A 13,637-nucleotide genomic window follows, 5' to 3' on the forward strand; every position below is an offset into this window, starting at 1 on the left:
TCAAAATTCAAAATTTTAATGCTTATAAAAAAAAATTGTGATTATGAATTTATTTTATTTTTTAACTGCTACTGCAAAAATATGTTAAGAGTATTGTATTGAATTTTCAAGATTTTCTACCCAAAAAATAATTTTTATCGATATTAATTAAAAAAAAACTAATAATGATCGAAAATTGCATATGCCAATGAATAGTTCAACTTAAGTCAAACATTTTTTTTAAATTGCATGGTGGATAAAATATACTTATATAAACATTCGGTGAAAATTTCATGTATCAATGGTCATTTGTTTTAGTTACATCATAAATCAAAATCGATTTTGTCGAAAACTGAGTGTGCGTCAAATTTCCCGTTTTCCCCTTAATTTTTAGTTTGTTTATCCCGATTATTTAAAATAATATCAAGAATTTTTTACTTTTGACACCCAGAGTACCAACTAGATTCACTTTCTGATCGAATAAGGTACTGAAGTCTAAAATCAAAGCACTTTTACTGCCCCAAAACGTGATGACAGACACAAAAAATAATATTCACGGTTTTAACGAATTTTTGTCATTATTTGAACTTAAAATGCTAATAAAAAAAAGTTGTGCCTCTGTAATCTTATAATTTTTTAATCATTATAAGAATAAATTATGAGGAACTTTGAATTAAATTTTTAAGCATTTTGATTGGGCCAAAAAAATTTTATCGACATTTCAAAAAAAAATTTCAGAAATATTGAAAATTAAATCATGTAAAGAAAATGCCAATCTTAATAACTGATAAAATTTTCAAGTATCTACGACTTATACTTTTAGAATAATAACAAATGTTTAAAATCGTTTGAGGATAAATCGTTATCGTTACCCTATTTCGTAAAAATTTAAAATTCAAACGCACTTTTTGGCGTTTTGAGCCGTTTTGGGACAAAAGTTGCAAATCAGTTGCAGCTGCGCAACTGTTTTGTGACCATGGTATCGTATACCTAATTATATGAACTATTCTTCTTTCTGCATAGTGCACAGCACCATAATTATTTTGACATAATAACATAATATGTGCAGGTAAAAAGAACTTTGTAAATAAAATAAAATTGTAACACATACACGAGTTATAGGTATATTATATACATTTTTTATTTTTTTTTCATTTGGATTTTAAAAACATGTTTTATTTTTATATTAATTTAAAAACATCAATAAAATTAATGTAAAATACAATAGTGTTTATATTATTATTTGGAGCTTAAATTTATAACAGCATTATATTATATATTACTCTATAAAGCAACTATTATAAAATAATACTATATAAAAGTATAGGTAGCTGTAACTATAAACTATATAGTAGCAGTATAGTGGTAATATAGTGTAGGTAGCCTCTAAAACCTATTGCATTATCACTATCAGAAGACAGTATTGGACTGTGCCACAGTAGGTATAGTATTGTGGCCACACATATATCATGTTATGGTAGTCAGTAGAAGTAGTTGTGATCGTCAAGGTTATTTATTGAAAATATAGGTACCATATATAATAATATATTATAGGGAATAGATAAAATTATTTTTGGAATTTGTTGTTGCGTGAAGGCAACAAGTGAAAAACGGCATCCGCTGCATAACGTAAGGTTTTCTATTTTTTGATTTTCATCGTACAGTTTTATACATGAATTAATATTAATATTATTATATTGTTAAATAATTTATATATATATATACATACACGTAACACTATATATCTATTGTACGTCGGAAAATCGTCAATAAACCACCGTGTTTAAAAAATATAACTTATTCGAAACACAAAGTAGAAATGATTGTATCAAATAAAATTAACTTAAAAGTTTCACATAAAAAAATAAAGTATTCAAATCTTATTATAAATAAATAGGGTTTTATAATATTTCTGGTTTGGGAAATCGGGAACGGCACAATATTGTAGACGGGTATTGGTAGTATATAAATAAATTAAATCGATTTTTTTCTCAGCGGATGTGATGGTTAAGTAGACGAATTTAGTGAAATCGCACATACAAATATTATGCGAAATGAAAAAACAAAATACATTTAAACATCATAATTATTGGTTTTTTTTTTCCGAAATTCGATTGTCTGACGAGTTTTGTGCGTTCATGTACTTAATGTTCATTGTGTAACTATATCACAAATTATTGTACGAGGATCGTGTACTTGAATTTTCGATTTTTATACATTTACAGGTACCTACTATTACAGTTATTCATACTAAACGATAAACACAATTTCGTTTTTTTACATATTGAATTCAATACAGATTTTACCGAAAAGAAAAACAATTAACACCGGTATATTTACATAAAATATTTATATAATAGGTATTATATTTGTATATACTAATGTTTTTCTTACATAAAAGGGAAAAAGTATTACATCAATATTGTTGCACAAAACAGAACCAAATGCGGTCAAACACAATAACGGTAATTCCATTTATAAATATAATTTTTTTTTTAATTTTAAAACTTTTTTAATATATATATTTATATATTTTTTAACGAACTCTACACTTGTACACTATACAAAAAGATGATGTATAAAAATAAAATGGAAAAACATTGAAAAAGGCCCCTCCGCACATAACATAATAAAAAGAATGTGCCTTTTCTGCTCCGGAAACGTCCACACACGCACACACGCTAGGTATATGTATATATATGAGATTGTTGTACATAAATTTCTTCTTGCTTTAACCAATGCACCAGAGAATACATATTATGAATATATACGTTCTATATAAAATATTTACACTGAGAAACAGGATTCTTAAGACAATAATATTATTATTATTCGATTATTATTATTAACGACTAAACACTACTAAATTTCGACTACATAATAATATATAATAAAATACAAAATAAAATATATTAATATGGACATAACTGCAGGATGAGTATTAGACCACGGTATAGAGAGTTCCGAGTACACAAAATGAGTGAGAAAGTGTGTTTTGACTTATATGACGTCGAATGGCATTCACTTTACACTATACGTAATAATATTAATATAGGTACCACAGAGTCGGATATCTAGTGCAAGCACAAAGTATACGTATACTCTACTACAGTGCACAAATACATAGGTATATATACGGAGATCGTCGAACCGAAAAAATACTATTATTATATAAATATTAGGTATAGTATAATAAAATAATTATAATGGTTTCTCGTTGTTGAAACGAGAGAGACGGGGTTTTTTTTAAGTATATAATAGTATAATTATATATCGTTAATAAATTACGTAAAAAAAAAATGTATGAAAAAAATATAATAATATAGGTAATAGGTTAAACTATAATTAGTAGGTAATTACTTATAAAATAATAATAGAAATTAAAATAAAAACGAAAAATAGATAAAGGGGATGAAAATATTACGGGATCGGCGACAATAGTCGTGGCTGCAGTGTTTATAGGTTTAATAAAAATGTAGTGGACAGTGGTCAACTATTATATATATAATATTATGATATTTAGGATATAAATTCAAGACTGGGAGTTAATTAATCAAAAAGTTAATTTAATTTGAACTTAACTAGTTACCTTTGAGTGTCCGTTAATTCAACTACTAACTCAACACAATTATTTTTTTATTAACTTGAAATCTTGAAATTCGATTTTAATTTTAAGAAAATAAGTTAATTTTATGTGATTTTTTTGTTTTAAATTGTATTTAATTTATTTTTTGATATTGTTTTCATGTCTAGAAATAATTCAGTTTTTTTTTCATGACCAAACACTTAAATTTAGTGCTATATAGAAACAATTAAGGAATAGTTTTGAGTAGTTAAAGTAATTAATAAGGCCAGTGTTATAAAAATATAAATTAAGGTAAAATGTGTATTAGCTTTTAAAATGTTCTTAATTTGAATGAGTTAAAAACAATCATTAACTCGCCCAGCTCTGGAGATATTGATAGAGTAATGACGACGACGACGACGACGACGACGATAATAATAATAATAATAATACTAAGGTGCAGGGGTTGGTTACGGCAGAAGAAGATATATACAAACGCTGACCGACCAGATGACGACGATCAACAGTTCGACGGTGACGGAGACGGCGGCGTACGCTGTCACGTACGCGAACGCGTCTTCGGTCCACGCGCTACGCTGTGGACGAAGCGTCGACTGCTGATGGTATCTGGTGCGGCGCGGCCGGCGGTTCACGTCGGCGACGGGCACCCCGCGGGAGATGTGGGGCAGAACGACGACGGTGCGCGGCGTGGTCAGCTGCGGTGGCGGCGTTGGCGGTGGTGCTGTGGAGGGGCCTGGTAGTCAATAGCATTTTTTGGCGCACGCGCACTTGCGTATGATCTCGATGTCTTTGGTGTACCTCGTACCGTCGTTGCATATCAACCGGACCTTTCGTTTCTTGGTCTTGCGCGCCCGACAACAGCTCGTCCCGCAGCCGCCCTCGCACTTGGCCATCTTCAGCGGTTTTCTCGACCGACAGTTGTTCTCCGTGTAGTACTCACGCACCTGTACTTTCTTGCACGTGGGACCTGCGAACACACGTGTCATTATTATTATTATTATTATTATTATTATTATAGGTAGGTACTGGACCTGATGTGCCTTACATAATATTATTAATATAATGATAATTGATCTCCGGGGGGGGGGGGGGGGGGGAGACTCGATCCCACCCAGGTTTGTGCCAAGTCCCCGTAATCCAATATGTAGAACGTATAAGTGATTTTTAGACAATATTATGGTTGGAAGGACTTAAGTTACCCCTATAACCTGAGGCGATCCCCTCCCCCAAATGGTTATAATTTTATTCAGGGGGGAGACACGGTATAAGTTCGCTTAATCGCTTCAACACCCAATACTGCGTAATTCAGTATGTTATACCTACTGTAAGCAACACATTTAGTCTAAAACTTGGAGGTGTGAAAATTATTTACCTAGAGAACATTTTCGGAATGAGGAAATCCAATGTACCCAATACCTATTAATAATATTTTAGCTTAAAATAAACGAAGATTACTAATTATTTATGAATCGGGGCGCTAAGCATAATTTTTCTAGCATGGCAAATGGAAACCACAAAACGTAAATTTTTGTATATAATATACCCAATCGGAAATCGACAACGGGCGCAACATTGCGCCACTACTGACTTATACTGGCACATTACTGGCAGTCAGTGTCGGCCCAGTACTGGTGTATGTCTGGGATGATAACACCGTTCAGTACTGGTATATCAGTAATGGGCCAGTACTTATGGTCGATACTGTCTTTTAGTACTGCTATAGTACTGTATTTTAGTACTGCTATAGTAATGATTTACAATAAGGGCTCAGTGCTGGTGTATGTCTGGGTTGATAACACAGTTCTGTACTGGTAATCAGAAATGGCCCAGTACTTATGGTCGATACTGTCTTTCAGTACTGCTATAGTAGCCAGTAGGTAGTAGGTACTGATTTATATTTACTTATTCTTCTTTATATAATATAAACAACACAAGAAATTATTGACTTATTATTACTGTTTTTATTATTAACAAAATATAACAAATGGTTAATGTATTACATATATATATTAGTTTTGTACCTTACAAAAGAAAAAAAATCTACATTCAATTATTAAATAGTTTCACTCATTTTAATTTTTTTATACAATCTTTCTTTCTTCCCGCCTTCCCTATCCTTTGCACCTGAAAACCAGCGACTCAATTGGCTAGCAATTTCTTTATGTTTTAGATCCGTACATTTTGAAGTAAGTGCTTCTAAAATAAAAATTATATTGTACTTTAAAATAATCTTACTATCTTAGATTGGTTTATAATGAGGTGATCGTATACCTAGCAAGTGTTTATATGTTTCTGTTGTAGAGAAATTTAACTTCTTTATTCCGTTTGTTTCTCTTCCAAAACCACTATACATAACTTGAACACTTTTTGACATGATTTGTGGGATCACAACTGTCATATTGTCAGATAATTTCACAGAATATTTGATGTTAATCGCCATGAAACATTTCTAAAAAATAAATATTTAACAGAAATTAAATGACATATTATTAAACTGGATAATTTCAGAAACCTTACTATTTTTTTTATCAACTCAATGTCAGTTTTCAATTGCTTCTCAAAATCTAAAAATGATTCCAAATCTAATGCGGGAAGACCAACTATATTTTCTTCTTGCATAATTTTTTCTATTAAATTTGTGTTACTATTTGTGGCAATTAATGTTCTTGTAACTTTTGCTTCCTCTCTTATTGAATATAGGATACTTCTTTTGGCAGATTCCAAATTTGCTTGTGTTACAGATTCTGAAGCTGTAGTAGTTAAAAAAATATATACATTTAGTAAAACTTGGTAGTGATAAGTAGTAGGTATATAAATCATTCATTTAAAACATTTAATTAAATATCAAAATGGAAATCCTAGTTAATTTATTTTTTTCATTCATTGTAGTATGTTTTAATAAAGAGACCAGAGACCTTAATGCAACATTTAATTATTGTCTAAAATATGTTATATTTTTTCAATTTTATCTAATTATCTAACCTCCCAAGGGCTATTTTCTATAACAAGAGCACTCACGATTTGTAAAATTTTACAACAGTTCAAATAATAGTAATAATAATAATAGTACATCTATTAAATATTAATATATTAACTGTATCACATATCTTAATAATTTATGGACTGTACTAAATAAAACTTATTGAATTTACAAATTAAAATTTTAATTGGAAATCATTTTTTAATTCTAGAAAATTCAATACATTTTTTCAGATAAGAGAATAAAATAAATTATAAGAAATAAATAAAGTATTTTTTTTTCCTATTGGTATCCTGATAATGATTCTAAGTTATAACTAGTCAATAGTTTTTGTTATTAAAATTTGATGTTATATAAATAAAAGACTTATTATTTTTATACACATATTTCAACAAATAAATTCAATTTCATAATCATAGGTATTTAAATTTTAATAAAATATACCTGCTGCACCGCATGTTGGACAATATTTACTTTGGATATTATGTATTTTTTTGCCTGTAACTGAAAATTATAATTAATAAACTACTAACTTAATTTTTATTGTTTCTTTTACCTATTGTATTGCTTGTTGTTGGCTGGACTATATAATGCTCTGGTTGTCTAATTTTACTTTTTTTTTGGATGTCGTGTTTTGCTACTTTTTTTGGTGGTATAATGCTTGTTTGACATTTCTCTGAAAACCATAATTAATGTGTAATGTGTTACAATTATTCATTAATGTATAAATTTTAATAGAATTTTTTTAATAATGTTCAAATGTGAGTAATATGAACTTTGATACAAAACTATTAACTAAATGAATTTAATTGGTAATTTTAAAACAGTAGTTTTGTTAAAACACTGAATTTACTTTTAGGTTTTTTGAAAAATCTTTTTTCATTTGAGTATGAAGACGATGATGAATTACAGTCATCAGAATTGGAGAGTTCTTCGGAATTATATACTTCTGACTGTGAACTATTGTTGTAATCTGTTTTAAAGATTATATTGCTTATTTTATTATTATTATGTATATGGGTATATTAATACATTTTAAATTATATTATTAAACCTATATTAATTCAAATTAATTACCTTTGTCAAAACTTTCAGGCATAAAATTAATTTTGCTCCCACCAAACTCAGAAATATCATTCAAGCAGGCTTTTAGATCATTTTTATTAAATTGTTGAGGACCTTCTTCTTCTTCCGAGCTGTTGACAAGTTCTTCAACACTACTCTGAATTACAGTGTCAGAAAATGCTTTTTCCATCCTTCTAAGTCCTTGTTCATAACTGTCTAAAACATACATTTTTAATTAACTTTATATTTCTAAATATATTTAGATATAAATCTTTAAATCTTAAATAGTTACTTACAAGCTTCCTTAACTACGGTAATTTTAAAGTCATTCCATGACGGGTCACATATCATTGATTTTTTGCACATCTTGTTTATTTTATGATATTCATTTTTTTTTGGATATTTACAGTAAATTTGTCCGTCTTTATCATGAGTCCATGAAATAGGTACAATATCAATAATGTCTTTTCCTTGTTTATTTTTCTCATCAAATTTAATGACAAGATGGGTAATGATATTTTGATAATTTGCCATAGCACCCTATAACAGATATTGGAATAGAATTTTTTCACTTATACTATCTTATATTGCATTTATTTATACTTATACAAATGTTGAAATGAAAAGATTTATTTATTATTACAAATTAATTAATAGTAAAAAAAAAAAAAAAAAAAATAGAATAAAAATGTCTGACATATTAGTAGTATTACATAAATTAGTAAACTATATGATAACTATAAATCATGGAGAAATGTGACTGTAAATGTTTCACTTTCATTTTCAAATAAAACACATTTTTTGTCAATATTTTCCAAAGAGAAGATTGTCTCCTTCGTAGACAATTGTCCTAGTTTCTCAATTCCAATTTGTGATGATTCACAGGGGAACATGAAAACATCATTGGCTTTTTTGAATGTAAAACCATAAAAATAAATATTTTGTTCCTCTTTTCTGATATTTGAAATAGATAGAATTTCACCAGAATCTAATTTTACAATATTATTAGGTCTTGATGAACTTAATTCAACTCCATACAAAATTACACTTTTCAAATTGATTTCATGATCATGAGAATGACTAGGGTTAATTATAAGGGACTGTTTTCTATGTATAGTATTCTTTTTTATAGTTTCCAGGTTTTGTTTTTGTTCGGATACTCTTCTAACTAATTGAGATAGAGAATTATTTCTTCCTTTGATTAGTCTTTTAATTTTACCCAAATAGTTTTCAAAAGGAAATGCCGAAATTGAGGATAGATTTGTCTTGGAGTGTTTTACGTCATCTGCCAAATGAATTAAATTATGATTATTCATGATTTGAGAGTCTAAACCATAAAACGAAGGAAGAAGCTTAAAAAATTTTCTTAATAACTCTCTTGCATAGTTGGCATGAATAATACATAATTTAGTGTCATTTAGAACTCGACATGCAATTACCAAGAGTAAAAAATGTTGGTACATTTTTTTTGGCAGAATGTCATACAGAACCAGTGACCCACAGTAGTGTAAAAAAAAACGATACTGTGTAGCTTTCCAGTGTTTCCATTCATTTAAATCATACTTTTTTCTTTGAAATTCTTTTGGTACAAATCTTGTGAATACCTTTAAATTTGAATTTAAACGTTGTATATTACTCGGAGAAAGCTTGCACCTACGATTAACCTTTTTTGTAGTGCCAAGCCATTGTTGCAATAACCATTTCATTATACCTAAGTACAACAAATGCATTGAATCTAAGTAGACTGATTTTATGGGATCAAAGTCTGGAATGTCTAGCAATATTGATTTAAAGTCCAAATGATGCTCTTTTTGACGCTGACTTCTAAAAGACCTTTTGGTGCGAAGTCTAGAATTCATGCAAGGATATACTCTTTTTTTGTTATTTGTTATTCCTCTCGTTTCACACCGCTCACATGCATAATACCCTCCATGGCCTTTACACTGTTTTATAAATGATCTTGCTGGTGTGTCACAAGAAAATCCAACGATTTCTATTCTAAACATTTTTTGATCAATCATTAATCCATTATGCACTAATGTTTTTATTTCTTTAATAAAATCTGTTAAAAAATCATTCACATTTTGGGGTTTAGAATCACCACTGTATACAGCAATAATAAATGGTTTTGTTTCATACTGTTCATGAAGTACAAGTCCTAATATTGGCCAAAATTGTTGATTTGAGCTGTTATATAATGGTAAGCCATCAATATTAAACAATAATCGAATACTGTTTTCAGTATATGTGTCAGTAACCATTGTTTTCAATCCTTCTTCAACACCAAAATATGCATAAGATCCATTTGTGTTTTTCAAGCTTTTCATTATTTTAATACTGATATATGATTTAGTTTTTAGTAACCCAGCTGCAGACTTTGGTAAATTATTATAACAATTTTCAGTCCGTAAAATCTTAAGCAAATCTTCAATCAACTCAACTGTCATATTACTTCTATGTCTTACAGCCCAGTTTTGTAGTTTTTCACGGAAAGTAGGTATTGTAGAAGTTAAATTTGGATAATTATCTGGAGAGCTGCAATTAGGTGATCTATTTAAGAAGTCCAAAGATGAATTTGAGCTGCAATTAGGTGATCTATTTGAAAAGTTAAAAGATGAATCTGACAAGTAATCCAAACGACTATCAAAATCATCATTACTGGAATTTGAAGGCTGAGGGTCATTTATCGAATTGCAAATTATGTCAACTTCCATTGACACATCAGCAGCTATTGATAAGTTTGAATTTAATTGATTTTGTTCAACCTCTGATAAATCATTATTTGATTGTTGAGCCAACTGTTTTAGCTGGCGGTGTTTTTTAAGTCGATTATATGCAGAACACATTTTTGATTTCAGTTCTTACACTAAATAATTGGGCAAGTTATTAACAAATAAGTAAATAGGACATTTTTGATTTTGCTAGGTACCTACTAAATATTAGGTATATATATATATATCATTAGGTAATACTTTAGATGTTATCAATTAAAATTGATGTAACAGTGATCAGTAATAAATAATAATATTTTATCAATTTATTTAAAGAAGGCAAAGAACGCAGTAGTTTGATAAAATAAATAAATAGGTATATATGTATATTAAATAATAAAAATAATAATAGCAACAGTTTATGGCTACTCGATCACCCATTAATTAGTTTATACCAATTTTTTTCAAAAAGTATTGCTAAAAATGTTTTGGATATACCTATATTTTTAAATAAATAATCAAAAATATACCCACTACAGGGTTGCTACTCATTTTTTTCTTAAACAAGTTAGAATAATGAGTATTATTTTAATTTAGATGAATTTTTTTAATCAAAAATATAAAAAAATACAATAGTTTTTTATATTTTCATTTTTTACAGTTTATTATTAAATTATATAAATTTACAAGTTATAACATAATACCTAATAGTCCTAACAATTTTTTATAATACTCACAATAACTTATAGTTACAACAGTAGGTAGTAAATAAATATAATTTAACCAATAAATATAATAATTAGATTAAGACTGATTAACACTATATTAGTGTATTCTACATCATCTGCTATATGAACCAAAATTATGGCTGTTCATAATTTGTGAGTCAGATCCATAAAATGAAGGAAAGAGTTCAAAAAAAATTTTCAGTAAATCCCTCGCATAATTTATATAGTCAACACATAATTCAGAATCATTTAAAATTCTACATGCAACTACCAACAGTATTTTTTATAAAATTAAATAATAAACAATTTTCACAACTTTTTATTTAATACAGATTTAATAGAATGCTGGTCTGTTACTTTTTTCCCTGTTATATTACTGACCTATAAAGGTACATACTTCAATAATATAGGTATATTATATATTTATAAGTTATCCAGACATATAATGTTTAAGTTGTGTATTTATTATCTAAATTAATTCAATTTTGAAAGACTATAGATACTACCTACATATACCTACTATATCTAGGTACCTACATTTACATTTACAAGTTGTACTAATGTTAGATTTAAACTAACAAATTAATATACAAGCAAGCTTTAAGTTAAATTAAGGAGGAGACCAACTACAATAATTATTAATTTGTATAATTGTGCATACTCACATAAATACATTTTTAAATTTTAATAATCATAAGAGAGTAATAATGATAAATAAATGAAAATTTAGTATACTGGACCGACACTATTTAGAATTACAATTATTAATATTTACAATTAATACAGTTCGATTATATTGAATTAACAATACAACATTTAATACATACTTATTTGTTTATATTATTATGAAACCTATTATTTTTACATTGTTCTATTAGTTCTGATTTATGAACAGTGAGTTTTAGTACGAAGTTACAATTTATAATATCCATAAAAATAATGAGCAATATATTAATTTAAAAAGTAGTTAGGTAGGTAGGTACTTACCGAAAATGCACCTGAACAACTTTACTGTTGAACTTTAATGATGTACCATGTGTCCATGTACGTCGTTAGTAGGCAGATTGATTTAAATTCACACTTTTACAGAAATACGGTAGAATTTTCACAAGAATAGCAAATTTAAAAAAAATGGTAACTGCAGTACAAGCGTAGTCTGTACGTATGTGTGTAATGTGTATCGTCATTAACGTGTAAGTCGTGTGAGTGTGTGAGTGTACGACCGTTTCGCCGTGATCGAACGATAATACATGGGCAGTGCGGCGTTCGGCGGAGGCATAGAGTGGTTATATGGTTTTCCCCAAAAATCGGCTGATTAACAACAACAAATTTCTATATTTATAACAGAAAACATAATAATATACTAAACAATTTAATATTATATTGTATATTATTAGTATATATATAATATTATTAACACGCGTTGACTGTGGCACAAGTTGAACGTTGACCGTCCGGTGTGGCACATTTGACTGTCCAAGAAAAACGACATATTTCGAATAATTTATAATAGTTAAATAATATAATAAGTAGGTATTTGAATATAGATAGTAATATCATAATTTGACATAAATTTGTTCGATTCCATGGCTAATAATATATTCATACATTTAAATAAAACAATTAATGAAGTACAAATCGCTTTTAAGTATTAACCTAGTTAATTATTGATATAATTGTAATACCATACAAGTTTACGACACACATTTGATACACTGACACAAAGACTATGCAAAACATAAAACACTGTTTTAAAAACAATTAAATAAAAGCACAAAGTACCTGGGGTAGATCGTATATAAAACTATAAAATAAGTATTGTATTAGACTCTAGAACAAGCCTTAAGTTAACTAGGAACAGTGATTGGATTTTGCTGGCATATCGATTGGGTCCCGTGATATGCGATAACATTGGCACAGCTACGGCAAACACTGGCTGTCCCTTGCTTGAAATTAAAATAAAGTCCGTAAAATGCCAGTACTCTACCAACGTTGGCACATCTACGAGGAACAGTGGCTAGCCTTTGCTATAGCATATCAACTGATGCCCGTAATATGCCCGTATTACGCCAACGTTGGCACAACTACGGCTAACACTGGCTGACCCTTGCTTTAAATTAAAACAAAATCCGTGAAATGCCAGTACTCCACCAACATTGGCACATCTACGAAAAACCCTAGCTGATCTTTACTAGCATATTGATAGTGGCCCGTAATTTGCCAGTACTAGATCGCCACTAAGCTACCAGTGCTGGTTTTCCAGTACTGGTGTAGTACTGGATAAAATAATGGTCAGTACTGTACCCGTAAGGGCCAGCCATCTGTTGGCTGCCAGTACAGTCGCAGTACTGCGCCTTTTGTGAGTGTTGGCGTAACACATAATTTTCCGATTGGGTAGGATATATGCATTAAAATACAACATGAAAGACAGTCACACCCGACAAAATATCTGCAGTGCTAGAACTCAAACTTAAATTTTGAACAAGTTTAATATTCAGAACTTACCCGGACCCTTTATAACACTTACAGCACCGACGATGGAGTTTGCGCGTTTGTTTATTAATCATGACAAAGTTGAGATTAGGACA

The 13,637-nt window shown here is 29.1% G+C and overlaps 3 protein-coding genes across 4 annotated transcripts in view; all 3 read right to left on the reverse strand.

The window, feature by feature from the left end:
- Positions 1 to 1,095: 1,095 nt before the first annotated feature.
- sli (slit guidance ligand) overlaps positions 1,096 to 13,637 on the reverse strand; it is a 140,828-nt gene continuing 128,286 nt past the window's right edge. The window contains exon 33 of the mRNA XM_015510611.2: positions 1,096 to 4,532. Coding sequence (XP_015366097.2) covers positions 4,306 to 4,532 — 227 coding nt within the window. The 3' untranslated portion in view covers positions 1,096 to 4,305. The remainder of the gene's footprint in view (positions 4,533 to 13,637) is intronic.
- Positions 5,504 to 13,633, reverse strand: LOC149058334 (uncharacterized). 2 transcript variants are annotated; one of them, XM_089221717.1, is made up of 9 exons: positions 12,037 to 13,633; positions 7,907 to 8,150; positions 7,623 to 7,826; positions 7,399 to 7,518; positions 7,102 to 7,221; positions 6,990 to 7,043; positions 6,083 to 6,315; positions 5,837 to 6,014; positions 5,504 to 5,761 (listed from the first exon to the last, which is right to left on the reverse strand). In XM_089221717.1, the coding sequence occupies exons 2-9, from the start codon at positions 8,142 to 8,144 to the stop codon at positions 5,619 to 5,621; spliced, it is 1,290 nt and encodes a 429-aa protein (XP_089077843.1). In that variant the 5' UTR covers positions 8,145 to 8,150; positions 12,037 to 13,633; the 3' UTR covers positions 5,504 to 5,618. The 2 variants fall into 2 exon arrangements, with proteins under 2 accessions (XP_089077843.1, XP_089077842.1); XM_089221716.1 differs by having other exon boundaries at positions 6,990 to 7,049.
- Positions 8,343 to 10,886, reverse strand: LOC149058335 (uncharacterized). The gene has a single exon (XM_089221715.1). The coding sequence runs from the start codon at positions 10,454 to 10,456 to the stop codon at positions 8,348 to 8,350; it is 2,109 nt and encodes a 702-aa protein (XP_089077841.1). The 5' UTR covers positions 10,457 to 10,886; the 3' UTR covers positions 8,343 to 8,347.

Source organism: Diuraphis noxia, unplaced genomic scaffold (genome assembly GCF_037042655.1).
Source record: "Diuraphis noxia isolate RWA-SAM2 unplaced genomic scaffold, SU_Dnox_SAM2 contig0002, whole genome shotgun sequence".
Taxonomy (NCBI): Eukaryota; Metazoa; Arthropoda; class Insecta; order Hemiptera; family Aphididae; genus Diuraphis; species Diuraphis noxia.

Coding starts and splice junctions, on each gene's coding strand:
- LOC149058334 (XM_089221716.1), bottom strand. CDS start 8,144: ATGGCAAATTATCAAAATATCATTACCCATCTTGTCATTAAATTTGAT. Junction 7,222..7,398: donor ATTTTTCAAAAAACCTAAAA/GTAAATTCAGTG, acceptor TATGGTTTTCAG/AGAAATGTCAAACAAGCATT. Junction 6,015..6,082: donor TTGAGTTGATAAAAAAAATA/GTAAGGTTTCTG, acceptor TTTATTTTTTAG/AAATGTTTCATGGCGATTAA.
- LOC149058335 (XM_089221715.1), bottom strand. CDS start 10,456: ATGTGTTCTGCATATAATCGACTTAAAAAACACCGCCAGCTAAAACAG.